General features: G+C 41.4%; 3 protein-coding genes across 5 annotated transcripts; all 3 read right to left on the minus strand.

Moving 5' to 3' along the window:
* Positions 1 to 81: 81 nt before the first annotated feature.
* tegt (testis enhanced gene transcript (BAX inhibitor 1)) lies at positions 82 to 6,012 on the minus strand. Its single transcript, XM_029157693.2, has 10 exons — positions 5,857 to 6,012; positions 5,025 to 5,102; positions 4,815 to 4,923; positions 4,221 to 4,341; positions 4,055 to 4,103; positions 3,772 to 3,869; positions 1,438 to 1,517; positions 1,253 to 1,353; positions 1,095 to 1,170; positions 82 to 914 (listed from the first exon to the last, which is right to left on the minus strand). Exons 2-10 carry the CDS (start codon positions 5,078 to 5,080, stop codon positions 891 to 893), a joined length of 714 nt encoding a protein of 237 aa, XP_029013526.1. The 5' UTR covers positions 5,081 to 5,102; positions 5,857 to 6,012; the 3' UTR covers positions 82 to 890.
* Positions 6,013 to 7,375: 1,363 nt separating this feature from the next.
* On the minus strand, positions 7,376 to 14,678 carry ctdsp2 (CTD (carboxy-terminal domain, RNA polymerase II, polypeptide A) small phosphatase 2). 2 transcript variants are annotated; one of them, XM_029157692.3, is made up of 7 exons: positions 14,053 to 14,678; positions 12,096 to 12,259; positions 11,001 to 11,099; positions 10,563 to 10,619; positions 9,873 to 9,965; positions 9,117 to 9,302; positions 7,376 to 8,891 (listed from the first exon to the last, which is right to left on the minus strand). In XM_029157692.3, the coding sequence occupies exons 1-7, from the start codon at positions 14,111 to 14,113 to the stop codon at positions 8,766 to 8,768; spliced, it is 786 nt and encodes a 261-aa protein (XP_029013525.1). In that variant the 5' UTR covers positions 14,114 to 14,678; the 3' UTR covers positions 7,376 to 8,765. The 2 variants fall into 2 exon arrangements, with proteins under 2 accessions (XP_029013525.1, XP_029013524.1); XM_029157691.3 differs by having other exon boundaries at positions 11,001 to 11,102.
* Positions 14,679 to 19,372: 4,694 nt separating this feature from the next.
* On the minus strand, positions 19,373 to 26,906 carry marchf9 (membrane-associated ring finger (C3HC4) 9). 2 transcript variants are annotated; one of them, XM_029155614.3, is made up of 5 exons: positions 26,159 to 26,902; positions 25,139 to 25,407; positions 21,654 to 21,809; positions 20,714 to 20,906; positions 19,373 to 20,536 (listed from the first exon to the last, which is right to left on the minus strand). In XM_029155614.3, exons 2-5 carry the CDS (start codon positions 25,361 to 25,363, stop codon positions 20,208 to 20,210), a joined length of 903 nt encoding a protein of 300 aa, XP_029011447.1. In that variant the 5' UTR covers positions 25,364 to 25,407; positions 26,159 to 26,902; the 3' UTR covers positions 19,373 to 20,207. The 2 variants fall into 2 exon arrangements, with proteins under 2 accessions (XP_029011447.1, XP_029011446.1); XM_029155613.3 differs by having other exon boundaries at positions 25,139 to 26,906.
* Between the last annotated feature and the right edge of the window lie 995 nt (positions 26,907 to 27,901).

The raw sequence follows: 27,901 nt of genomic DNA on the forward strand, positions 1-27,901 counted from the left end.
AGTTGTATTTTACATGTAAAGAACATGGCTCCTTCCTCCCCCGCTGTAAACATTACACAGGAAGACAAGGCGAAAACACCACAATGTACAACACATTTATTTGAGCAAATTTATCAAATTAGTACTTTTAATTTTACATCGACAAAATAAATTCTTCACAGTTTACTTTCCAAAATAACAAAACATACCAATACCAAAAGGCAGGGTAACGTCACATTATTTAGAAAATGTATTTATGATATTGGGAATCATTTCCTGCTATCCGCACTAAAGACATGAGGCTGATGGCACCAGCTGTTGTCAGTCACATCCAGCCCTGAACGGTTCTTAAATGATTCACCACTTTGTGGCATCAAAATGTTGGTATTGCAGCTGAATGTGCAGGAATAAAACAATTTGACGAAAATTTACAAAGAGGAATCTGTCAAAACCTCCACTAAAGGAAAATAGAGGAAAAAAAATCTATAAATACGCAAATCAACAAATGAAGTCATATAACTAGAAATAAAACAATGACTAGTCTTAGCTTGCGTGGCCCACTAACAGGACCCTATCATGTCATTAATGTATGGCACTAAACAGATTAGAAATCCACATTAGGTGCTGCTCAGCTTCTGAGAGCCTTCAACGGTGCAACGCTTCCCTCCACAGGCCAAATATTATCACTGCAGCTTCCACGATGGGACCATCTTTAGTGTGTTCTCCATTAAACTTTCTATGTTAAATTTCAAAGATAAATCAAACTAATTTTCAATAATATAAGACCACGTAATTAAGTCAAGAAAATGAAGACAGAAAGTGAAAAGCACCAAGTGCGTTGATAATTGTGCCTTTACTGAAAGATTGTTTTTTTCCTCGTTTTTCTCTAATTCTCATTCTGAAATGTTTTTTTACTTCTTTTCCTTCTTCTTGTCCTGAAAAACAAACAAATTATACATACCAATTATATTATATGTAACAAAACAATACATCTTATAAACATAATGTCTATCATTATGAATTGAGTCATGCAGACTTCTAATGTATTTAAGAATAATAAAAATACTTTCACAGAATGACCAGGATTATTGTTTAGCTTCTAGATGTCATCCTACCTTATCGTTTAGAGCAAGGATGACCATCAGTTTCCTGAAAATAGTGATGAAGTCAAGAAACAAGTCCACACAGTGCCTGAAAGAAGAAGAAGTGTTTATAACTATGCTCAGTACCTACAGTTATTTATGAGCACAGTAGCCCATACACATGTCCTCACCAAACATAGTCCTTGTCTCCGTTCTCTGCTTTCTCAATGATGAGTTGAGTGTCAAACAGGACAAATCCACACATGACGAGCAGACCCAGGTACATGTGTGCCTGAAGGCAAAGGTAACATTATACAGGCAACATATACTGTATATGTGACAAATGTCTGCTCAAGCATTCAGAGGGTGTAAATACCTTGAACAGCATCAGAGATCCAAAGAAGATGTTCATCACAGAGAGCAGAAAGAGGAAAGACAGTCCAGACATTAGTGTCCCTAAAAGAGAAACACACAATCACAGGTCATGAGAAAAATTATACTTTAAGCTGTGCATTTACCATCACATCTTTAGATTTGTGTATTAAATAATGAAAATAATATTAAATAATGAAAACAAGAGAGATTTTACCAGTGTTAGTTCTATGGTAGTAATTACATATCTATGATTATAGTCGATATATATGAAAGGCAGTCTGAAAATTTTGTTTACTTCACCTACTACTGTAGATAGAAATGCTTTAGTTTAAGGCTTTCATGTAAAGTGATGTACAACCACAGACCTGATCAAAGACAATTAGTTTGGATAACACAATCAAACTGATTCAAATTGAAATAATTCTTTAGAGTAAATAAATTACTCAAACGGCACCTATTGTCAAAATGGGCCAATCTCACAAACACTAGCGTTCAGTCAAACCTTCTGGATCTCAGCAAAGGGCTACTGGGTGAACCCGACCAAAGACAATTAGAGTTCATGCTTTATATAAAGGATTACAACCTGATTTAATTTGCACATATTTGTGGATGATGGGTCAGATCGTTGCAGGGATGGGCCCTTGAAAAACTCTGATTAAGCTCTTGCTCCTTGTCGTCTTCTTATTCTCACATTTTACATAATCTCAGTAAATACTGAAGTTACATTATAGTAATTACACATTACCATTACATGTGGTTGACCAAAAACATGTTGAGTAGTATTTAAGAATGAAGGGACAATCAGATTCCTCCATATTTTCCATACAAAGAAATTATCATTTATTCCTCTGCATAAAGTCACCAGGGCAGCTGAACATGACGTAAAACATGTCATTCTCAACTGCCTTGCAACTTCCCGTGTGCTCACAAACTAAAACTAGTGCTTCTTGGTTTTCTCTGCTTTCCCCAGCAACGGTCAGGTTGAGAGGGGGTGGAGCCAGCTGGCTGGATTAACTAGTAACTGCTCTCTCTGCCATTGTTTATCTTTGTATACATGTACAGCATCAATATTCAATGGCCAAAGGTCCTGCTCTGGATAATTTATTATACACCGAGTTCTACTGTGTGTTAGTGCAGTCTGATTTTTATGGTTACTTGTATAGCCCAGAGTGCAGCACAGACGAGTAACGCCGTATAAAGGAGGACGAGGCTGCCCGCAGCAGAGAGCTTCTGCCATCCCTGGGCCAGGAAGTCGAGCCAGCTGCATCGTGTCTCTGCACTGTGCGCTGATAGAAACCCAACTGAATATTCCAGTGATAGTGATAATGATTCTACCGCTGCCGGGTTCTTTTGGATGTAGTTGCGGATTGTACTGATGAAGAGGGAACGTGTGAGTTACAGATCATTAGTTTTGTGCTGCATGTAAACAAAGTAGCATTGAAACTGGCTTCGGGATGCCATGAACAATCGAATGAGCACATACTAAGTAATATATTCAACCATTTATTGTTTTAGCCTGCGCTGTGACGTTTGAGTACAGTTATGAGCTGCTGCTTGTCATGTTTTGGACTGATGGGAGTAGCGCTAGCTTAAGTTACTAATGTTAGCTTGTGCATTAGCTTGGCTAGCAGCAACTCTAACACTAATTTAATAATAGATTTCATCATTTTAGAAGCAATATCAGCTGGCCATGTAATGTCACAGAGACTCTTGGAAGGAACAACTGTATTGTTTTTTTTGAGCCACTAACAGCAGATGAAGAAAAGAGGGTTTTGGCTAAATGAAGAATCTGTGGCTTTCTAACAACTGTCTGCTTTTCTTCAAAATAAAAAGCTGCTAAACAACTTAGAAACAATGTTTCATTCAAACATACTGTTAAAATGTAACCTTTTGTCAGAAATGTAAAGCAATGTCTAAACATCAGTCCGTAAACTGGAGAAGTAACACGCCGCGCAGGATCAGGTACGTCTAATCATGGAAGATCAGAAGGTTCATCATTTTGTGTGTTGTAGGATTTGACTATTTTCAGCCACAACACACAATACTGTTTTCTCTGGACACAGACCATCAATGTTAAACGTTCTGCACATTTTGGCTAATGTCGAATTTATATAACACAACTTGTTTTCACAACATTATTGCAATGTTGCATTTGTGATTGTGACTTTATTAATGACTCTTTAATACTGTGATCCAATTACAAAATGTTGCATATGATTGAAAAGTAACTAGTAATAGGACAGGCATGAAATGTTTATGTACTGTACTTAAAAGTGTTTTACCTGGGATTTACAGTTTACATTTGTTATGTTGTGTGTAACAACTAAACTCTCACCTCCAAGAAACAAGTAGCTCCTGCGTTTGGCATAGAGGGCACTCAGAGAGAAGCAGATGAAAATCACTGAGGTTCCCATAAACGCAGTGGCGATGATGCTGAGGAAAAACAAAGCAGGGCAAACAAAACTTTTAGTTGTGTGATTATATATGTAAATGTCAACAGTAACGTTAAGCTTATCACTACAGTTCTTTACATTTGCTGTTTAGTTTTAACATCACTGTTACAAGAGTCTTGGTTATAACGTATTTACATATTAAACACTGAGTAACCTTTTACATACCTTGGATTAACAGCGATAACAAAGTCCAATGTGGGGCCGAGGCCAAGGCCTGGAGAAAGAATAACAAATACTACTTTTAGACACCTACACGACTTAAAAGGTGACCGACACTTCCTTTTGATTCACAAAAGCTGCCACATTCATATCCTCATCCTCACGCTATTACCTGTGAGAAAGGCAAATCCTGCAAGGATAGCCAGTCTCTTCTTCTCAGTCTCAGGGTTGTGTGGCGTCATCGCTAACCAGAACATCAACCCCAGGGAGCCAAGCGCAGACAGGATGCCTCCCTGAGAAAAAGAGCATGAGGTGATCTCAGGGCAGCAATAATATACACTGAGAAACTAAGTTCCACTGCTTACCACTGAGTATTTATGTCATACTGAGGGAGACAAGCTTTAAAGTGTCTCCACTTGACCAACTTTAGTTTATTTGGCACTATATAAATAAACTAAACTGAATACATTTGCGATAGGCCCTGTGTTGCACTAGCCAGTCCAGAATGTACCCCAGCTGAATGGTAGCTGGGATAGGCTCAACAATGGACTTTAACACTGTCAGACTACAAGGTGATTGCATAATTTTACTATGTTTTTATATCCATAGTGACCTGTTCAACTAAATTTAATGTGTCTCTGGTCTGTCTTGTTACAGGCATTCTTTTGCACATATTCTTTCTTCTCTCTACTCTCTATCAGGGACTCTAAAGTGTCTTAAACATGGACATCAGTACTAGGATTGATCTTTATGGTGTAAGTCTCACTTGAAACAGGCGTGTGACAACATGGACGTAGGAGCCTGCTGCAGCCAAAATCATACACACTGACAGGCTGGAGTAGACATTCTTCAAGTGTGCCTGGGTGGAATGAGATCTGAAATAACCATAGTGAACAAAAGATTACACTCAACAGAGCTTGACCACTGGATGAATGGAAAGACCAGTCACACAGCATTCTACAAAATCCATACGTACATCTGGGACAACTTGAAGACAGCATCAATGTTGATGTTGCGGTCAAACACGTTCATGATGGCACCAATTTAGATCCTCCTGAGCCCAAAGACAAATGAGAACGGATTTTTTTCCATTAGTAATGATTGTGACACAACTGTAAACAAACACTATTCAAATTGGACATTTTTTTCAAACGTATTTTCATTAGCAGCACCTGGATTTTAAAATCTTAAGCATATAACCCATAGTTAGTAATGCACATTTACTATGAGACTGAGCAAATCAGTGCCATGTTCCACTGTTTCCTCAGTGCCACTACGCCCACCTATAAAGCACGGAATCACTTCTATAAATACTTTGATCGCAATGGTACCACTTTATAAAATGCGACACTTACATAATATTAAATACGCGTTATACAGACTAACACAACCGTTTGGCTCGAAATGTAAGCCCAATTGCACAACAGGTCTGGAAACGCTTCATGTCTCCTTCGTAACGCAGCGAGGAAGCTGTCTGACTTCAAGCTACCGTGTCGTCAGGGCGTTACAGTCGTTAACCACTAATTAACAATGCGAATAAAAGTGTATTTGGTTGGTTCACGACTAGATTAGGTCGCTACAAACGCAGCAGACGAGCCACAGTCGGACGAACCAAACCTGCATTTGACGCATGATACTACCATATTAATAGCTAACGCTGATAGCCACTAAGCTCAGCCAGGCCAACGTTGGCTCGTCCGGTAACGCAACTCGACGTTTCGTACGTTCTGCAGCAGATGACGGGAGTTATTTTACAGTTCACAAATGTACACACACCAAAACATTTACACAAAATAGACGTCACACACCTGCCTCTCCTCTGCTCTGACTTGTTCGCCTGTTTTTCCAGTACAAAACAGTAACGTTACGTGTCAGTCAGCTAACAGCGGCCTGGTGACGTCAGTATGGAAACGCCCAGAACGAAAATGATAGTGAAGTTAGCCTCAGATTCAATTCAGTTCAGTTCAGTTGTTTTGTCCAGCTTACGTGATCAAACCTTTATATATAAAGTTTAGCTAAAGAATGTTTTAAAATATATGTTATTTTTTAGTCCTAATCATTGTCGTGTTAGTAAGCAAATATATTTATCACACTTGGATTGGTAAGTTTATTGCCTAATAATACCTCAAGTAGAGATAAAAAGAAGAAATTGAATCTATTGTTACTTACTCTCTGAGAATCTTTGTTAGTGACACTAATGCACCTTATCCACCATTAGCAGTTGTTTCTCAATGTAGGCATTTATTTATCATCACCCTTATTTACTTATGGGCTAGTCACATAGTTTCACATCTTTCATTTTCAATTTAAATAAGAACATTTTAGATAAAGATTAAAATTTGTTTTAGACCTACCTTTAATTAAGAAATTATAAAAGGTTGTAAAGTACAGTTATTCAACATCTATTTCTTTAGTTAGCATCTGCATGGACATTTTAGTGCCCATCCCTAGTAAAAATAAAACACGAAGATTTCCCACGTTACTCATTGTCACAGATAAACACGTGGATTTTTTAATAGCGGGTTGCATTATTTTTAGAGCCATTGTCTCGGCTGTTCTATGGAAACACCAACTTCCTGGTGTCACCAAGTAATGTCTCCGGCGCACTTAAAATGGCCGACCGATTAACACGCACTGGAAAAATATGAGTGGGTAACGTTTGAACTTTTGTTGGGGAACCACAGGGAAGTTGTTGTTATTTTACAAATGTAACATAAAGCTAAAATGTTTTAATTTTTTGATATGATCTCTGCAAATCTCAAATAGCAAACTGGAGAAATAAAATCTTGAATTTATGAAATCTAGAAAATGTAGTTTGATCTTCACTAAAGTCACAAATAACGAAACAGTTTCGAAATAAAACAAAGACATAGGAATTCATGATCTTTCTTGTCTCTTTCAGAATTCACATTGAACATTTACTATTATAGTGGAACAAGTAACTGAAACAATAAACTTTGAATTGAGCAAACCTGGAGTTCAGCGAAATGTTAATATGTTAATTTATAAAAACATTGTGTTTGTGAGTCAGTTTTATGTTAGTATACAGTTTAAACGGATTCAAGAGAAAACAAATTAGAAAAAATGTTCAGTTGTAGTTTAAATTGATGTTCAATAAACGTTTCCTTCTTTTTACAGTATATTCATAATATTTGTACATAGTTATGTGTTAAAGCTGGGAACTGCACTGTACTATAAAGCTAAAATACTCCGGTTAGATTTAGTGCATGTAAAAAAAAACCTTAACCTTAAAACCCTATTGATTTATACACTGACATACAGATCAGGTTTGTAACTTCATCTAAATAACAAACAACAGTACACACATTAAAATATAAGCAATATTTATTTAACAATAAAAAAATTGTAGCACTTTGTCTTTTAGTTTCAGAGCAGGTAGATAGAATGTGTTTTTATTCATTCTTTTGGTCAATACAACTGGTCCATATTTTTATTTTACTAGAATTACTGGGAATAATTGCACCCAACAATAAACATGATAGAAAACCCACATTACCCAGGAAACACCACCACATTGTTGCATTACTGACCCATCATGGACTCTGACAGCGAAATGCTCATTATTTAGGCACAGAAGAAAGAGTGGAACCAAAGGCCAGCCTCTCATCAGGCAAATGAATGTTACGCACCAAGAAATTGTCAACAATAATGTTTTTGGCCAATAAATACAAAAAAACACATTAATTTGATAGTTTCAAGTGTTGCACTGGAAAAACCTCAGCCATGCGGTTTTACACTTCCTACAGACTGTGTTTTCTCACGCTCAGCAAGATACAGCAAAGTGTGTATGCCTCACAAATCTCTGTTCAGGCAAAACACCACTATCTGGTTGTATTACGAAGGCACTGTGTTTACTTTCAGCACTGTCAATATACAACAAGGACAGGAGTTGACATAGTAATAAAACAACAGAAACAAATTAACTATTATTACACTTTGACTCAAACCTACAGTGACATTTATGGTCATCCTATGTGCCAACACATTAACTTAATGCCTAACTAATAATGGCAAATATTGGTCAGACCTCTGATATTTGTATTTTTTTTAGATAAATATCACAGAACGCTGCCCATTTACAGGCAGGTACGGCTGCAACAACAACCTTTTTATCTGCTCAATACAACTGTTGACTGTTACTTAAGAGGTCAAGAGGAATTACATATCTGGGTTGCATAGAAAAACTTTTTTCACCATTCAAAAATAATTTTCTTATAAAACAATCCATTTAAAAATTGTAAATGTATAAAATTTGAAAATAAAAAAAGGTTTAATTGTTTTTTTAAAAGGCACAATGATAAAACATCTTTATGTCAAGTCAGGGCAGGCAGGCTTCTGCTTTGGCAAAAACCACTAACATTCATACTAACTGGCGTGATGGTGATCGTACGATTGCTTTTGGTTGCTGTTTCCTACTCCTTAGTGTTATCAAATAGTGGTTGTCAATATTGACAGCGCTGAGGCTGAGAGCTAAGGCCTCAGATTGTAATCTACACATTTCTTATAGCCAAAACCTTTGTTTTTCCAGGCTTAGAGTTTCCTTGTCTCCTTGTACTATTTTCTGAGCTGAGCATTTTGTGCAGATGCAAGAAGATCAATGTTTGGAAACCTGAAAATCAGTTCTCACTATACAGTTATGTGTTGAAGAGGTTTTTAACATAGAGCCCTAAAGAGAGCAGAGCCAGGCCATGGGCACTTAATGTCCACGAAGCTGGTCCAGACGCGCATAAACGTTATCAGCTTGGCTTAGTTCTTCAAACACAGGTAGAAGGTTGAGCAGCTCAGCATCTTCCACATCATCAAACCATGACACCACCGGAACCTTAAAAACAAAAAATATTTGTCCATCACAAATATTACATTTAAATAAGTGTATATAACCTTTGTACACAGAGTTAATAACAAAGACAGTAGCAGTCAATCTGTAATGTGCCTTAAATTTGTCTTAGCTGTTTGTCATAGCTGCATATGTTTACTAAGAAAGTAATCCCACATCTTTTTAAGTATTACTAGCTTACATCCTAGACTGTTGCAGATGAAAACTTACAGCATTATTTGGGTGGAAGATGTAGGAAGCAGGAGAATTGTCCAGAATGAGGGTTTTGTGGAGGTCTCTGCCCAGGCGGCTTAAATCTTTGACATAGCAGCCCTGGTGGAAAACACAAGACTCCCGGAATAAACGGGCCCGGAAAACTCCACACTGGTCCAGCAGGTCTGTCACTGGGTCTGCGTACTGATGGAAGTATGAGAGGAAGGTGAGGGAGGAGCAGGTTGGAGTAATAAAGCATAGATATTTACTCTAACAGCAAATGACTTCACATCCAAAATCCACTCATGTGGCTTGGGTTACACCAACTCTTTATAAATCTATTCGCAGGTTTGTGCTGTAAATTCGCTCCTAAGCTCTTGGGAATTCCTATGTATTTTACTGTGTGTCTTACTAAACTGGGCTCTATTTAGTAACAGTGTGTCTCACCACATCACAGTGTGTGGAACATTCCCATGTAAATTGTGATTTGCATTACCACAACAAAACCCAGTGAAATTAAGCAAATGACTCTTGTGATGTAACAGTGGTTGGTTTATATAAACAACACAGCATATGGAAAACGTGGAGTAGAACATCAGTAATGTTCAGTGCTGCCGACCTTCACTAAAGCTACTAAACCACATTTTAACTTATTTTCCTAAAGTGCGGGGAGTGCACTAAGAACTAAACTAAACTAAAAAGCAAACAAACATACATAAGATGTTGAGCGTTAAACAAGATACTAGATCTATTTTAGCTAGTGATGCAAACTACCTTGGCTAGGCTGGCAGTAAACAGCACACATTCAAACAACTCTCCCATTCTCTGCAGGAACTCATCCACATACGGCCTCTTCAGTACATACACCTGTAAAAACAAACACAAGCTCAGTCAGCTTCAGCTACTTTTCAACTGTCATTCCTTTTTAAATTCTTCCTCCCATTTGCACCCATCCTTTCCATCCGTTGGCTGCTAATAGCCAATTCCTGAAACAAGTAATCAAGAATAGGCCGTGCCAGTGTTAACCAGCCTATCCTGGATTACTTGAACCAGGCAGAGGCCCACGGGGCATTCCTTACCATCACACAATGTCCCAGGATTCACATTTATGAGTTAATCACATTTCCACATCAAACAGTAAAACAGTGAGAGGCTCGACTCCAAAGATAAACTGGCTCAGCTGCAGTTCTTTTTATCTTAGCAGGAAGTGACGTGTGATGTGTCACATATTGACAATTCTTCTGGATGAGCTGGGCTCAGATGAATTTTTTTTGCTCGTCTGTTAATTTTTTACTTGGGTGACACGAATTCCAACATCTGGCCAGCAGAGGGATCCGTTCACCAGACACTGAAGACTGACAGTCACAGGACCCAACCCTTTTCAGCTCAGAAGTACTGTGAACACAGCACCCTCCCCTCCCCTCCCCAGCACACACACAGACACACACACACACACACTGTTACCTGGTGTGTGGTCCCCTCTATCTCCACCGGTACAATAAAGTCTGCATTACTGATGGGCTGAAGGGAGAGCACAGAGTCAGATGGTTCACATGCTCATTGACATGAGAAAAACTGTGTACATTACATAACAACTGAACACTCAGAGCCAAAGTACTCAGCAATGCCATAAATCACATTATAGAACAGAAACTAATAAACAGAATGCTCCTCAAAACCTGCAAAAACAAACAAACACAGAAACATAACGCGACCATGTGACGCAGTGCTAATACAACCTGCCAATTTGTAGATAATACAAAAAACAAACTAAAGAAACCTGACAATGCTCTGAGAATGTTATTTCTAGTGATTCAGAAGAAGTTAAGGAGAAAACTAGATGCTGAGCATGACAGAAACACAAACAGGCTCATTTCATGATTGAGCCGTTTGCTCTGGTACCTTGAACGAGCTGTGCACCAGGGTCTCATCCAGGTCTATGACCACGCATATCTTCCCTTGGTCCTGAACCTTCACCTCAGGCAGGAGGTTGAGGTCAGCCTGCTGAAAAGACACTCGCAGAGTTACTAGTTTACTAACATAAACATGATGTGTTGTGCTGGCGATGTGACCCATCACCATCTGGGTTTGTCCCTTGGAAACGAAATGAAATGCATTTTTAAAGTAGAACGTATATGATGGGGTGACATGATGGGGGATGTATATGATGGGGTCATTGACTATAACAGCTTCTTTGTTTTATACATTTCATTTTTTTTTGATGAATGTTTACCTGCAGGAAAAACAAATGACCTTGACGTTATCTCATTTCCAGTATCTTGAGTTTCGATTCCAATGTATTACATAGCACAATGTATGTATTATGGAAGGCAAATCAAGATAGAGAAAAACACCATCCATAGGTAAAAACATTCCTTATTTACCATCTAAACAATAAGCATGATGCAACGTTAATCCAGCGTTTACCTCAGTTTCATTTCAGTGAGCGTCTGCCAGACAATAAATAGGCCCTACAGATGCTGCTTCCTGTTTCCTGTTGGTGCCAGAGGACACTCCTCAATGTGAACAAACATGGCATCTCATTAAAATGCCCCTTACTTGGCAGTGAAGCTCTAATCAGGCTGACAGCGTTCAACAGAGAGTAAGAGAGAGGCCATGTGCAGCAGCCACTCAAGTTTTTTTTCTCTAAATCAGCAATTATGAGGCACACAATACGCCATTCTCTTTCTCGCCCTTGCCATCTGCCTAAAAGATTGATAATGTCTCTAATCTTCCTCAAACCTCAGCGATTTCACATTCACGTCCACAACTTTGCAGTAGAATGTTATTGTCATACAGACACAGAATATTTGTATTGAATATTCCAACACTTTTTCAATAGGAAAGGTGTGTGTGTGTGTGTGTGTGTGTGTGTGTGTGTGTGTGTGTGTGTGTGTGTGTGTGTGTGTGTGTGTGTGTACAAAGGCATGGTTGAATGTTGAGCTACGATCTAGAAATGGTTTTGTGTGAGATGGCTTGGAACCAGCATGGTGTTACCTTGACAACTGTCCCATTTTCCTGTGCCTCCAGCAAAGCCTGCTGGGAAGCTGGTGGCAGTGGTGGTGGTGGTTTGGGGCCATCTGGAGCTTGGATGCAGCAGAACAGACTTTTGAAGATGTTACAACTCCGTGGCTGCTTCAGCGCTGAGCGGCTCACCTGGCCTAACCAACAAAGACAGGGAGAGAGGCTGTGGTGAGGGAATCTGCATGTAGGCAACATGGAACCGCTGCAAATAACAACACGACTCTCCTTGGCTCGTCTAACTGCACAATGCAAAAAAGAAAAGGTCACTGAAACAACAATCACAAGTATTTATGCGGAAATCAAAGTCTGCATCGTTGAGTATGGGTTTCTCCTCTGTGTGCATGGATGGCACAGGCTGCACATGAAATATGTTTTTAATGCGGCTGCCTCTGCTGTTGCTGGAAATGGCTGGTACGTGTTATATAACCACAGAGGGCGGGAAAACCCACACTCTTCAGCAGTACCTTCAAGAGAAAACACAGACACAGAGCATTCCAACCATTTTAAACTCCAGGACCTTTCAGGGCTGCCTGAAGCAGCCAGAACAGCCAGTGAGCCGGACAAAGCAGTCACACCTCAGTGATCTGTGAGGCGCTTTGATCACTTATTGTAACGAAGGACTCTCAGCCCCAAATACAACTTATAGCACATTAAAATGAATGAGACACGTCCTTTCCCTCCAAGTGTGTTTCATCTGAGACTGTGCTCGGATTCATCATAATCCAATTTATATCAGATGTTATTTTAATCCAGCCACATCAGTTAACATAGTCAGTACCAGCAAACTGTGTCCTGATTTCCATGTGTTCTACACACAGTCCACCTCACTGACTGACACTGCTCTGATGACATAATGCAGACACCAGTGAGCACATAAGGCGAGCTCATGTATAGGAAACAAAGGGATTTGTTTAATTTCACATATGTCCTTCAATATCCAGCAACAGTTGAGGTCGTCGTGAATCCAAATCTGCTCTTCAACGCAGGAACACAACACATAAATGAAAAAGGAAAACTGGGAGACGCACAAATTAGGAAATTGGAAACACTACATATTATTTGAAATATTAAAAATATGACCTTAGGAATATTCATGCTAAATTCATGTTATTGGTAACCATGTGGTGAGCAGCAAATAACCACTAAAGCCTCCACAGAGACCAAAAAAAGGCAAACAAGCAAACGGCGGAGGCGAACTACAATGGGCGTGTGCGGAGGGGTGTGTTTGTGCATTCCACTGTCAGGACCGTGGTACCTGCTATTTCTATGGAGTCCCACTATACTGCACCGTATATGTTGGAACAGCGTCCACTTAAATACACACAAACTAACTTTGGCGCAAGGATCGGACCAAAATATCAGCAGCGGCTCCTAAATGAACACGACAGCCCGGTTTGCGGCGCCGTGGCGCTGCCTGAAGTGTCAGGCGAGCGCGTAATGTTGTAGTAGTGAAAATATGGGATGGCGCCAAACAAGTGGAAACCTGACGGTCGTGAATACAGTATGGGCAGGTATGAAGAAGCAGAGCCCACACACAATACCACATGTTAAAGAAGAGCAGTGGAGGCAACAACACAACAACAGGGTTCGGCTGGCGAAGCCACTGCGTAACCGAGCTGTTAATTACTCAACAAAAAGAACTCTGCTGTAATAAATGTGGTTACATGTTAAATTTGTCACACACAGGCGTTTCATATCGTACAACGCAGGTGCTCAAAACAATGGGGCTTAAAGCAGCTGGCCAAAACTTAATTAGCAAAGAGACGCGTTATGGACGCACCGTGTGTTACATAGAGACGCAGTGCTCAACTGTCAACTGGGCGCAATACAGGCTTCCGCAAGGCACGGATGATTATTATCATTATTCTGGTCCGCGGGCAGGTGCTCGTGATATTCTATTAGCAGCATAAATAACACGGGCCCGTCTCACCTGTTTTTGGTGGCACTTGAACGTCTTCTTTTTGCACTTGGGTGATAACAGAACTTTCCATCTGACAATCACGAAGCCCACAAAATCATCAAATCCTGTCCTCGAGCACCGATGGGCATTCCTCATTGAGTTTAATTGACAAGTCCACTCAACTATTCACCGAGGTAACTTGTCATCCGCCTCAGTTACAGTCCTCGACACGAGCAGGGCTTTACGGTGTTGTTCTTCTTTATTCTCTTGCCATCGCGTCGCCTTCTTCTCTCAGAGGGTCCGCCTGGGGAGGGGGCAAGGCACTAGATATGCTCGTAGGAGTCTATCGGAGAGTCTGTCCGCCCCTTCGTCTCGGCTTTACCCCCATTAATACTGGTAATATCGCCGAACAGCCTCCGTCTCCCGTCGCAGGGAAGTCCTCACTTTTGCACCAACAACATGGAGAATCCAGGCGATAGAAGGAAAACAACCAAGGAAATGGGGCAAAGGATGGCGGTTTCAAGCCCCCCTCCCCCTTACTACAGATAAACAACATCGCTCGAAAGGCGGGAAAGAGCGATTAAAACATCGAATGTCGGTCACCATACTGGGTTTTGGGGCAGAAAACCGATTCTCGCGCGCACGTAGTAGTAAAATGTGAATTTTGTTGTTATTCAGGTCTTTGTTTTTGTACGGTTGGGACTCCGAGGGTGCCTTAAAACGGCCTCAATGACATGATTGGTCGACCGGGAAGGGGCGTGGCTAAAGCATTCCTCTCAGTACCACACGCTCCGCAGCGAACACATTCCACCACTGCTGCTGCACGAGATCACGTTGTGTTAATGATAGAAAAACAAATAAATAAATAGGAAATTATGGTTTTACAACATAATTATCATATAAATGAAGCTAGAGTTTAATTTCTCTTACACTAAAACGTGTTTTCGTGTTTCTATTATATTGATGATTTCTGTCTTTTTATTTTAATTTATTTATACGTTTATAATCTGCATTTTTGTCATGTTTTTGTCAGGTATTTACTAATACATACGTCCATATAAAAGGGTAAATGCAATAACAGAGAGTGAAGGTACAAAGAACAAAATAATTTTAAAAGCTTGATCTTATCTTTTACTTTATGGCTGTTTTAAAAAACATAGTTATTTGGAGTAAAACCCTAATATCAAAGTATGTGATTTACGTGGAACCCAACGGGGTAAACAAATCTGGTCTGGTAGTATCCAGAGAGAAATAAAGAAATAATAAACTCACAGTAATGTATAGTTGAATCAAACTGTAGTGCATATATGTGGTATCAGTACCTGAAAGTTGAGGTATGTCAATGAATTTATTTTCACAGATGCTGACTGAGGATCTTCACAGACAAATGTGCCTACCATGTTTCAAAAGGAGTTGCTTTAAGTTTAAGTTCCTTTTTTAACTTTTCTATATGGTGGTTTCTAATTGATTATAATTATACATGATGATTTCTTTATAGAAGCTAGTTGTTTTTCTTCTAAAATAACTGTACCGTATAAAGTACTATCATGCAGGGCAGGCTCCACTGAACGTCTCCACGGCTACTTGTAGAACTACACAGTGATTCTCTCTGAGTACTACTACTACGTCTGGAGGTAATAGAGGGCAGAGTGAAACCAGTGACCCAGGCGTCTTTCATTTTCTCTCCAATTTTGCTTCCCTTCAGTGACAGAGTAAAAATGAAAGTGTAGCTTGTTTTGCCCCCCCAAAATGCCTGATTTCGCTCCAGCAACCACTGTGTTACAACAACCACTGACCATTTGTGCATCAGCTCTAATGAAGCACCACAGAGCTGCTTGTCATAAACATTGCACCGTGGTTGCATCATGTATAAATTCAGCTCAGTTAAAAATGAAAACAGTTACTAGTTGTACTTCAGTTTAGGAATAAGCGAAAGAAAACATCAATAATTACTGTTACTGTTGCTTTCAATTAAATGTTTTGTTAGCTGCAAAGACGTTTTCACTTCATGACTGTTTTTACTAGACTGATTTTCTGAGCATCTGGGACTAAATCACATTGATTTTACTCTGTTTAAACAAATAAAACTAAGCTTGTCATGGTGTTATGTAATTTGGTTGACCAGCGGGTCCACAGACATTCAGAACAACACTTCTGCAGTGTCTTCTCATCCTCTGGAAGTTCACACACCCCTGAGTAGACCACACAGGCCACGCAAACGTTTAGCTAAAAAAGACAGAATATACCATCTTCTTAATAAAGGAATGAAAGAGTTGAGAGAGTCATTTAGTTCAAACACTTATTACACCACAAGCTCATCTGGTTCCCAGGATGCAACACACGAGCAGGAAAGGCCACAGTTTGCAATCCTGACAGACACGTAAAGATATATATAAAATAAGTGACCACACAGCTTGAAAATGTCATGTGGTTCTTAAGATGATGCCAAGAAGTTACTGTCTCATTCCCATCACTTATTAATCTGTTTGCCTTCTCTTGTACCACTTGTCCATATCTGTTTTTATAATGAGCATGTGCATTCATCTTTGAAGACAGATTTAAATGCTGTCATGGAGTCGCTGGGTGCAGTGGATAGGCCTCTGGAGTATCTGTCCTTAATGCTATCAGTTGCAAACTCAAATTACATCCACCAAATCAAGATATAATTCATTATTATTAATAACAAACAGCCCAATATCTGATTTCTTTAATTCTTCCTGTCATTGTTGTGTTTTTTTTAATTGTTCAGTGCAAATGTTTCTTTACAAAACAAGGTCATAATTATGTTTTTAACAATTGCAAATCGAATTGTTTTGTATTTAATTAATGACAGCAATAAGGCAGCATCATAACTCATGGATATTTTTAAGCAGTTATCAGTCAGTGAAGTTATCCTTTTTCTTCACAATATTAACACAATATAAACTAAAAACTAAACTGATCCTAGATCCTATTATGATAAATCAGGCCCCTCGGGATCCATAAGATCATTCTCTCCAGAACCTTCACAAGCTTAAATCCACTCTATTGGACAAAAAACAACAGCTGCAAAAATCAGTGGTAATGTTAAGATACTAAAGAAAACTACAAAATCAGGGCTGCGGTTGAGACACTGAAGTCAAATAAACTGTACACGCACACAAACCCAACACTACATGTCCAACACTCCAGCTATCAGGTGTCTCTATTTATACGTTTCACACCTGAGAATCCACAGTGCCCGTTTATAGCCCCACATAATCTGCTGTGCATTTACCACTTCCAATCTTGTGCATGACAAATTAGGTGTTGAGTTTGTGCTTGAAGCATCTGAGTCTCCTGCAGGGCCTGTAGGGTCTACAATCATGTGATTTGCTGGAAAGCCCCCCCCCCCCATCCCTTCCCCGCTTCCACCTACTTCACAGGCCTGCCCAGAGTGGCCTTTGCTAGGATATGTTTCCAGGAAAAGGGGCCTACTGGACAGCCTGTGAGGCCTGTGCAGGGATACATTGGCTCATTGAGAAAAACAAAAACAGAGAGGGGTGGTGGGAAGACTCTCCCCACTTACATAACTCTGCCTCCATGACAGGGAGAGACCCTGCCACAATGCACAGGAAAACCTGTCCATCTTCTCGTCTTGCAAAAGCTGAACTTGAGGACTAGAATCTTAACAACACTGAAAGCAGCAGCATTCGCCTGTAGTTGCACAATAGTTGAAACCCTCTAGACTTAGTCTACCGCCAGCACCACAGGCAGCCCCAAGGTAATCTGAACATACAATTGGAGTATTACCGTCCCATCTCTCACTCATGATATGTTGCTGTAAACCAGTAACATATAGAACATGATGTAATACATATATAATGTCTGTACATACAGGGGTTCTAGGATGTTTACTGTAGCCTTGGAGTCCCTGCTGTGGCCTGCATTGCCTCTCTGTGGCCAAACATAGAACTGCAACTATCTTCAGCTCTGGTTCAAAATGGAACAGAATGAACACAGTTTGCAAATTTAAAATAGAAAAAAACGTTTGCACAATGCACTGTGATTGGCCAAATTAACTAACTGAATCACTAAAAGAAATTGAACAACACTGCTCTGTATGTTTCCTGTTTTGATTGTTGGGTTGCCTTCATTCAAACCTGTTGTTCCAGACACCTATTTAACCACCAGACACTTTTCTGTGGGCTGCTCTGGCTCCACCATCTTTATGTTTCAGCCCCTCTGCTGTTACCAGCCATCAGGAAGTTCTTGTTTACACTCATTCGATCAAACCTATCGGTCTTCTCAGTGTTCACATATACGAAGCAGAAAACTACATAGAAGCAGTAAGAAGACTGTGCAGTCACATTAGCCTCGAGCTCATCTGCCACCGAGCCATCACATTTAAAGTTGGTCCAATGCAATTGTGGGTCAAGGTTAACTTTTACTTATATCAAAAAGATTTATTATATTTAAAGTAGTATGAAAATACCAGTCTTTAGATTTTAGAAATAATGCCTATGGTCATTGTGTCATCTCAAACCCAGACTCATGAGTTGTCAAGACAAACTTATGTCCAGTCATCATTTTGGTTTAGCCTAATTTTCTCATGAGGCCAACTGATTGTCAGTGTTGGCAGCCTGTTCAGGAGAAGAAGCTTGTTTTTCTAATGAAAACCAATGGAAAACCTGTTATCTGTAATAATGTTTTTACATGTATAAAAAAAATCAGTTGAAGACTGTACATATTAAACCCATCTAAATCAGTAACTATCCAATAATCAGAAACTGCAATAAAAAAGTGTCCAAAAATGTCCATGTCCACTTGGATTTATTTAATAAATAATAGTTCAAAATCCCAGCAAATTCAGTCTGCAATCAATAGAGTTTTTTCAAGATGTATCTAAGTAATTTTACCTCTGGGCCCAGGGGGGGTGGGGTGCTGCTAGCGATCTGAGGGCAAGAGGCAGGTACACTCTGGACAGGTCGCCAGGCCATCGCAGAGCCACACAGAGGGACAAACAACCACACTGATGGCGTATGTCTTTGGACTTTGGTTGGAATCTGGAGAAACCCGGAGATAACCCACGACATGCAAACTCCACACTAGTCAGTGACATGCAAACTCCACAGCCACCTAGGCTGCCCTGGGAGTTGAACCCAGGTCCTTCTTGCTTTGAGGCACCAGTACCCATAGCTACCCACTGCACTGCAACACCGTGTCATCAATGATAAAGAAATAGGTGTTAATAAATGATGTCCCACTTCATTTCCCTAAAACAACTTTACCACACTACACTTTGACATCAGAAAGACAGAGACCACGACACACTCAACCAAACCATGCATGAAGCTACAGGTGGAGCAAAGAAGAGACAGAGTGAGACTGATTAGTAGGAGATCGTTGATCCCGTTTAATCCAATAGTTTACTTATTATCAAATCTGAATCAGCACACAGCAGCAACCATCTGTCTTTTAGCTGATGGAACACATGGCCATTTTCATGACAAAACGTTGATGCAAAAAAAATCCTTTTTTTTCATTTTGGCAAGCACCATTTGAAGTAGAGCAAATTTGTCATGTGCTTCTATGTGATGACAAATAAAATTATATACCCATGCAAAATTCCCTGTGAATGTACATATGTCTGTTTATTGCAGGAAGGTTACAGGTCACTGATTTCTCATCGCTTTCTTTTTTTTTTGTCTTTTTTTTCTTGGTTCTAATGACTTATTGTTATTGTTGTTTCCTCCACGCCTCCTTCACGTTTGTGTTTATTAGTTTTTCGGTCGTATTACTAGCATCATATAACTTGTTAAAAAGTCTAAGATCGTTATATATAGTTGTCTGGAAAACGCTTGGAGTGTATGAAGTTACATGATTTCCTCTAAAAATCATACATCAGTACAAAACCAAAGTGAGTAAAATAAAAATCCCCCAAAAAGACAAATCAAAGCAGGAAGAATAAAAGGAAAAAAGGGCTCATTGTGGTGGGTTGGATTATAAAGCCTGCTCAAACCCGCTTCCCCTTTCCTGTTGGATGCCTTCCAACGGTTTTGTTCTTATTTTCATCAGTTTTCTTCATTATTGAAAAAGCATCTGGAGCTGTGGTGTGTGCTGTGGGTTGATGCTCTAGCCATCACGCTTCTCACAGGGCTCCTGTTCAGCATTTAATGGGCTTCTAAGTCCCTCCACTCGTTTCGCCTGCGTCGGTCCGGCTCGCGTTATACAGTGGTGACTCTCATCACCACCTCCCGGTTGGTTGCAGAGCTGATCCGCGGGTCATTGGGCCTCAGTTGGCTGAGGATGTGCAAGATCGTGTATCCACAATGGTGGTTGAGAATAGTTCTTAGCCGCCGGCTCTGTCGCTCGCTGCTGCTGGCCAGGCCGTGAGGGTTGCTGCGAGAGCTGCGAGTCCCCATCTTACTACTCAGACTCACCGGGTCGCCCAGGTCCTTAGATTTCTCATAGTTCAGTACTTTCCACTGCTGATTGACAGCCTGCCATCGTTTAAAGATGCGGTACACCGATGATCCTTCATGAATGATGAGGCCTGGGCAAAGGAGAAGCAAGGTGAAGGACAGTGTATGAAAGCCCACCAATTCATCCAGCTTGAGTTAAAATATCACGCTACAACAACAACAACAACAACACACTGTGGGCAATATTTACTATTATTATTAATGTTATTCTATACAGGCACCTCAAACACACTACTGTATGTATCTACCTATGCAGACGATGTCCATGAAGCCGTACATGCCGTAACAGATCTGGAACAGCAGGTCCTGACGTTGCCACTTGGCCGAGGGACTGAGCGAGGACCAGATGAGCCAGGAGATGCTGGCGATGAGGAACAGGGAGCCCAGAATGATGGCAGCAATCTGCACCTTTTCTATCACAGTCAGAGAGATGGCCTGCCACTGAAAAGGAGAAAGAAGGACACTCCTTTTGATTGGTGACCTATGATTCTTATTATTGTCCACTATGTCCACAGTTTGTACCAGAAAAGGAGAGACATCATGAGAGATGGGAGAAAGGAGAATAAAGGGGGAGGGCAAAAAGAAGAAGTTCCTACTTAAACTGGGTGCAACCAACAACCGCAAGAATGAATGAATTAATTAATTAATCAGTGAAAGAAAGAAAAAGTACAGTATGCAACCATCAAAACCCAAAACAACCACTAGAACAATAAAAAGTAGGATAATTATTAAAATGAACAACAAATTTAATGCGTCCCAACATCCGAGCGTGACTACGTCCAGCAGATCACTCTGCAGCCACAGTGATGATACACTGTGATGCCTTCAGTGACTCATAGAGGGACGTGGTGCCTATGGAGGCCCAGCAAACAGCAAGAATGGAGCCATCAAACAGAGGATCTCCCTCCAACAGGGCCAGAAGCCAACAGAAGAAACCCTAACTCCAGACGTGTCACCGTGGTTCTCTATAAAGGTTAACAGGTTCACTCAGAACAGTAAAACCAAAGCTAGTTTACAGTGGAGCCCGTCTCACTATATATATTAATACACCTGAATATGGGTATATATAATATGTGTAATACAGAGATAATTCCTCCCAGGACCACGCACCACATCCTTTCCTGGTCCTGTTTTCAGCAGTTTCTTGTTAATGCGCGTGTGTGTGTGGAGCAGATACCATCCTGTTACCTGCAGAGGGTTCTTGGTGCTGATGGCCAGGACCTGGTACTTGAAGTAGCACAGCTCACAGCTCCAGGAGCCTCTCTCGCTGATCCAGCGGATAAGGCAGGGCTGATGGGTGCAGCGCACAGAGCCATCACAGCGGCAGGGGCTCAGCAGCTCCCCCTGCAGGCGAAGGCAGGAAAAGATACCACAGCGTCACATTATTTAATACGGAGAAATAACGGACACACAGACCTCCAAAGCAACGGCTTTTACCAAAGAGGCTTTGGGCACGAACATTATTGGCGTAACCAACCACCAAACAACACCCGAAATCTATTTATTCAAACAACTTAGTCATTAGATCATCAGAAAACATTATTTGCAAACTGAATAAGTAAAACCACAGCAGTGAACCATGAAATCAGCGAATACACAACAACTGGGGCTTTTCCTTCTTCACCTCGTATTTTTAACCAGGTAGAGGATTTTCAGCATCTGTTGTTTTTGTTTGATGTGAACTTTAATTGAATGAACATTTTTCTGTTTCTTTTCTCTTACCTCCTGTTTGTTATGTGTGGGTGACTGTTTTACTCTGTTTCCTTCACCTTTTGTTTGGTTTGTTTTTGTTACCTGCGTCTCTGGGGACCCGGCTCATTCAGAGGGATATATAGCTGTACCTGGCATTAACACAAGACACTGGATTCCACTGCTATACACCACTATTTGACCAAGTCCAAGTCTACCCTCTTTATAAAACAGTATGATTCAACCAGCATTCTGAGCAAACCCACTGGTCTACTCAACATCCAGAGGTAGAGGAGGTGTTGTTAAAAGACAATTCCATTTAACAGAGTGATCTGGGAGTGTTCGGCTTTCATGGATGCTGCAGCTAATACAGCCCTCTGCTGGATCCTCCTGCCTGATGTGAGGCTACAGGAGGAACAGGAACCTTGTCTTCCTCCACCGGGATGTTACAGTGAGCAGTGTTATCTTTGTACTCCTATTCCCGAGTCTACATTTCCTGACTGGATGCAGTTGGGTCAGTGGAGGCTGACTCCAGAGGAGAGCGTGAGATGATGCAAGACGCAGCTCTGTTTTACTGTGGGGCCTCGTTGCCCAGCTCCCTCAGCCCAGTGCTCCTCGGTTTGACTTCTCATCGACACACTCTTCAGCCTCTTATCAACTTCATCACTCATTCTCAGGTCAAGCAGAGTCACTCAAACATCACCTGTCCTGTTCCTACAATGAACAGGAAAGGTATAATTTAAATCACTAACTGTTTACTTTTCTCTGCTTGTAGCTATAAGTTTTGTATTGACCAGCGTTCTGTGAAGGTGCTGGGTTGGAACATTGTGTTTATCGTGCAGGTTATAACTGAGGAGGAAGGGGTGAACACTAACATTCCCAAAGAGTCTTCTGTAAATCAGAACCAAGACCAGAGGGAAGCCACTTCTCCTCCAACCAATGGGCTGGTTTGATTCCTGGAACTGCCCCACCTAGAGGACGTCTCTACGGTTCCACTGCCCCTGAGCAGGCGGCTGTGGAGAAGTTGATCAGGGACTTGATTCACCTATTGTTCTCTCCTGTAGAGACAGGTTTCATTTGTGGGTAAGAAGGATGGGGAGCTAAGACCTCGTATTGATTATCGTGGTCGAAACCAAATCACGTCAACAACTGTTACCCTCCGCCTTTAATGTCCTCTGCTTACGAGCTTCTTCAGGGTGTGTCAGAAAAGGGGATGAATGGCTCACTCCAGCTGGGCAACAGGAATATAAGGTTCTGTCATTTGGCCCCAGTTGTACCTTTATCTGTTTTGTATCTTTGTAAAATCTGTTGTTGCCTGAATTGATAAAGAAACGATTCTTAGCTGCTCTTGTCTATCAGATGTGCAGCGCCGAACTTCAACATTAGCACAAGTCTTACTCAGCACTGTTCAATTCAATATTACTTCACATCGTGAGCAGGAAGCCAGATGTTTGTTTGTTTTATGAACACGGCCTTTGCACTGAGCTCTAACCTGTAGACAAACAAAATGACGCTGAACTCCAGGCGGTGGGTGGGTATAGTGTGGAAACACACTATTGGATCCTAGTAGGGAACGGGGGGACGGAGATGTGACAATCCAACAGGGGCGTTCAGCACCAGGTACGGCTTCTATTAATCCAATAAGTGGAGTCCAGATCCAGCTACACTGTGTCACACACTGACACCTCTGACAGACAGTAAATGAGCAGCACTACTCAAAGCAGGGTTGTGTAGGTAACTGCCACTGACAGCGATGGGACTCTGACCCCTGTGGTGACCTACATAAAAAACAAAATGATAAGAAAATGGCAAACGTGATCATGTGACTCGCACCCTGCCCCAGGTTGCTATACAGCCCTTCATCCAAGCAGCAGCAGCGTGAGTGGCAGAGTGTGTCTCAGGTTTTCCTTCAGTGCTTTGTTTGCTTCCTCTTTGTCTGTAGCTAAAACAGACAGCTCAGAGCCATGTTGCATGATGAGTCACCCACAGACCAACACATCCCCCTTGATTGGGGAATGATGTTTAAGCAGGAAAAGATAAAACCTGGGACTGATCCCCGTCTGCCACATCAGGAAACAGGCCTGAACCGACAAACACAGAGGATCTGTACGACTCACAATGGGAACTCTGAGGCAGATGTCACATATTAGCACATGGGCTGTAATAACACTACACGCCTATCTTAAGGAAGTGACTAACTGGTAATATCCATCTGTGCTCCTACTGAATTTACATTGTTTCTAATTAACTCAGGCTTCAGGACGACTTGCTGAGCGAGGCAGCAGGTTTCTGCACATCTGGTGTGACCGAAACCTGGCCACAGACCAAAGCCGAGCTCCGGTCCTCCACTCGAAATCAAGTACAATAGAAAAAAAATAGCAAGGGAGAAACAAATGAATGAAGTCTGTCATCTATCAGCTCAGTCAACACGAGTGTGGCCAGAACAGCGATGTTTGATCATCCTGTTCTGTGACACACGCCGTCAAGGGGCAGTTGGTTTACATTTACAAAACGATGTGACTCATGCATATTCAGCCACTCTCGCTCTGTTTGTCATCCTGCGGACCTAATTGGCCAACTTTGTTGTTATGCTGGCCAGATTTCAGATATGTGGGAACTGCTGCTATTACACCACTGATTACCTTAGTTATGGAAACAGTGTTATTTTGCTCATCAGAGCTCAGTGCAGACACAGAAAGACAAAGACTGGCTCAGAATTGCAGCTGTAAAAACACAGGTTGTTGTGAGCTGCATTGTCTTAAGCATTTGTGAATTTTTGGTGATATGAACTATTTTTCACAATTACCAGAACCCTAAATCACATTATTTTTATTTTAAGGAACTAGAGATGAGAGTCGAGATGGATAAAGGATGTTTGTAGCTCATCCACTGAATCAGATTCATTCCTATGTCTCTGTGCAGCACATCCGAAACAAACAAGGCGTTCGTCTGTCCGCCCGCACAGCATTAATAGCAGCGTCTACCTGCTCTGGGCCTTGGAAGCAGATTCGGCACTGGGGTGTTCGCAGGCTGCTGGCCGTGCTGGCCAGGGACACTGCGTCCAGGCCCACTTGCAGCTTGGGCTCCTTGTCCTCGAACGCCAGGCTCCGGGGCCGCGGGTCGCTGCCGTAGTACTCCTCCTCGTCATCGCGGGAATGGCAGTCGACGAAAGGCGGCCAACCGCAGCCTCGCATCCCCAGGTCTCGCATGGTGCTGGAGCGTCGATCTGCGTCTGAGCCGGACTGCCTCGAATCTGATCGCATAAACACCAGGACTTTCAGTTCGTTAAAAAACATGCGGATCCGATACTTGAACATGTTGGGCTACATAAAGGATCCGCCAGACTGGGATAAAAGGGGAATTGTCGGTCTTTGTTTGGAATAATAATAATTATTATTTGTTGTTGTTGAGTGTAATAATGTTCAAACGCCCTGTGTTTTTATTTGATCGTAGTTTCCTGAAACACCATAATTATGAGCATCCAGAGGAATAAAGGCTCTTGCTCCACTGATGGCACGTGTTTCCAAGCCAATGCGGATGAAAGATTTTTCCGTTTCTCCTGACCAACTCACTCCTTCAATATTCATTAGGCTACTCAAACATCTCAGCAGTCGCTCTCTTGATGCATCTTCCGCGCACCTCGAAAAGGACATTACTACTTGAACCGTTTTTGTGATTTCCACGGCCCATTTTCTTCACTACTGCTCTCAAAGGCACCGTCTTTTTCAGATGCACTGGGCTTGCAGCAAAAATAGCCTACATGTTTTGCTACCCAAAGCAGAAGACTGCGAGAGAGTGGATGAGTGGAGCCGAGAGCGAGCCAAAGCCAGGGAATAGATGATGGGACGTAAAATACAACGACATGCCATCCACAAAGTCACAGCTGGGACTCCCGTCAACAATCATAATCCAAAAAAAAGCAGAGTCATGAAATTGAAGTTTGAACTTGGTTATAATATGAATGTTGTTTTTCAGATGTGGGCCACTCGTCAGATCACAGTCACCTTTTCTGTCTCTATTCCATTTCCTTTTTGTGAAGCCCCTGGTTGATCCACGAACACTTGGCACCGTCCAACCTCAAAATCCGAATCGAGATCGACGACACAATCCTCCTTATTTGCATTTTCACGGACCTAATTGTGCGTGGAAACAAAAATCACTCAGAAGCCCAACGTCTCCGCTTGATGTCCATCAACATCTCATTGCAAGCCAGAAAATATGGCACAGGCAGCGCTGAAACGCCGAAGAGGCAGGAAAATAACGATAATCACAATAAAAACAAAAGCAACCAGCGACTCCTCTAATTGGAGAGGCGGACAAGGTAGACATATGAAGATATCTTCGCATCCGTGACCAATTACACAGCAGTAATGGCATTGATTATTGGATCAGATAGATGGTGGTGATGCAGCTGGCGCTGATTTCCATCCTCGAAATGGTCGGTTGGAGATTGAACCGACGTAGCCGCCTTTTCCGGAATGGAGAGAAGAAAAAGCAGAACCTCGAGTAGAGAAGGACCCTCGACTGTCTGGAGAACCCATCGCTGTTTCCCTCTACCCGTCCATCCGTCTCCGGTGGGTGCTGAGCCTCTCCCCACGCGCTAAGCAGCTGGAAGCAGCTGGGAAGCGAAGGAGCTCTGGCTCTTTATTATTGACCAGGCGCGGCTGTCCATGGTGCTGATCTGCTGCTGACGTGGACGCTGCGGCCACATGCACGAGGAGCCCGCGAAGTATGAACTACGCCTCGACCGTGTGTGTGTGTTTGTATGATGACCGGTAATAAATACCTATAAACCATAGGTTAAAGGGTTTTTGGTGAGTTTATCTGTTTGAAGGTACCGACTGGCCCAAGACGTATTATCTGTGATACTGGATCAGATCAGATATAAATAATACGTCCTCTTTGTTTCTCGCTATTGATTACAGGAGAAAATATGAGACAGAAAAGAAAAAGGGCTGAACTATAAACCTTTCCCCTCTGGTAGATAAATACATGTAGCTGTAGCAGCAGAAGCTGTAATTTATTATACAACTGAGTTCATAAAGTAAAGCGGCTTGGAAGAGTCACATGCCACAATAAATAATAACAATAAATGATTATTTGTTTGTTTTAAACAATGCAAAAATAAAGAGCTATCAGAAAAAAATGTTTGTATTGAAGAAATTAAACAGGTTTGGGAAAATAATCAAAATGTTTGATATAAGACGATACCATCACCATCATGTCATTCCGATCTAGTCTGGAATCTCATTTACGTATATTTTTATTGATTTATTTATGCATCTACTTTACAATTACTATCTACTTTACAATGTCCAATATTAAACATTAACCTTACTTGGATTTTGATTTAAAGAATAGTCTCTTGAATTGAATGCAGGATCAGCAGACATTACAGGCTAAGAGACTGTGGGGGAAACGTAGAAAACATCAGAAGTATCATCATTTAAGAGTGTGACACTGTAAACGATGCTGCAACCAGCAGACGCAGGCCAAAAGAACCCATTTTGTCTCATGCTTTGGTCTCCTTCAGCCTGAAACAGACTCACCCTGATCTTGATCTTTCCCACAGCGTGTTACACATGGATTTAGTTTGGGCGTAACACACCTGAGCTGCAGTACAAAGCAACTCCAGCTCTTCTGTAGTAATTAGCATGAGTTCACAGCACAGGAATAAACTGTTCTGGAGGTGTCTTAATGTATGACTGCACCATGGTACATTGTGTGGGAGGCTGCTTTTTAATGAT

The sequence above is a fragment of the Betta splendens genome, chromosome 7 (assembly GCF_900634795.4).
Source record: "Betta splendens chromosome 7, fBetSpl5.4, whole genome shotgun sequence".
NCBI classification, from domain to species: domain Eukaryota; kingdom Metazoa; phylum Chordata; class Actinopteri; order Anabantiformes; family Osphronemidae; genus Betta; species Betta splendens.

Excerpts from the sequence above, each read along its gene's own strand:
- tegt (XM_029157693.2), bottom strand. The coding sequence starts at position 5,080 with ATGAACGTGTTTGACCGCAACATCAACATTGATGCTGTCTTCAAGTTG. Across the intron at positions 4,924-5,024 it reads GTCTTCAAGTTGTCCCAGAT|ATCTCATTCCACCCAGGCAC; the intron begins GTACGTATGGAT and ends TGGTTATTTCAG. Across the intron at positions 1,171-1,252 it reads GGAGACAAGGACTATGTTTG|GCACTGTGTGGACTTGTTTC; the intron begins GTGAGGACATGT and ends TTCTTCTTTCAG.
- ctdsp2 (XM_029157691.3), bottom strand. The coding sequence starts at position 14,113 with ATGGAAAGTTCTGTTATCACCCAAGTGCAAAAAGAAGACGTTCAAGTG. Across the intron at positions 11,103-12,095 it reads AAAATGGGACAGTTGTCAAG|CAGGCTGACCTCAACCTCCT; the intron begins GTAACACCATGC and ends GTGTCTTTTCAG. Across the intron at positions 10,620-11,000 it reads TGGTGCACAGCTCGTTCAAG|CCCATCAGTAATGCAGACTT; the intron begins GTACCAGAGCAA and ends CTCTCCCTTCAG.
- marchf9 (XM_029155613.3), bottom strand. The coding sequence starts at position 25,471 with ATGTTCAAGTATCGGATCCGCATGTTTTTTAACGAACTGAAAGTCCTG. Across the intron at positions 21,810-25,138 it reads GCTTCCAAGGCCCAGAGCAG|GGGGAGCTGCTGAGCCCCTG; the intron begins GTAGACGCTGCT and ends CTTCGCCTGCAG. Across the intron at positions 20,907-21,653 it reads GCACCAAGAACCCTCTGCAG|TGGCAGGCCATCTCTCTGAC; the intron begins GTAACAGGATGG and ends TCTCCTTTTCAG.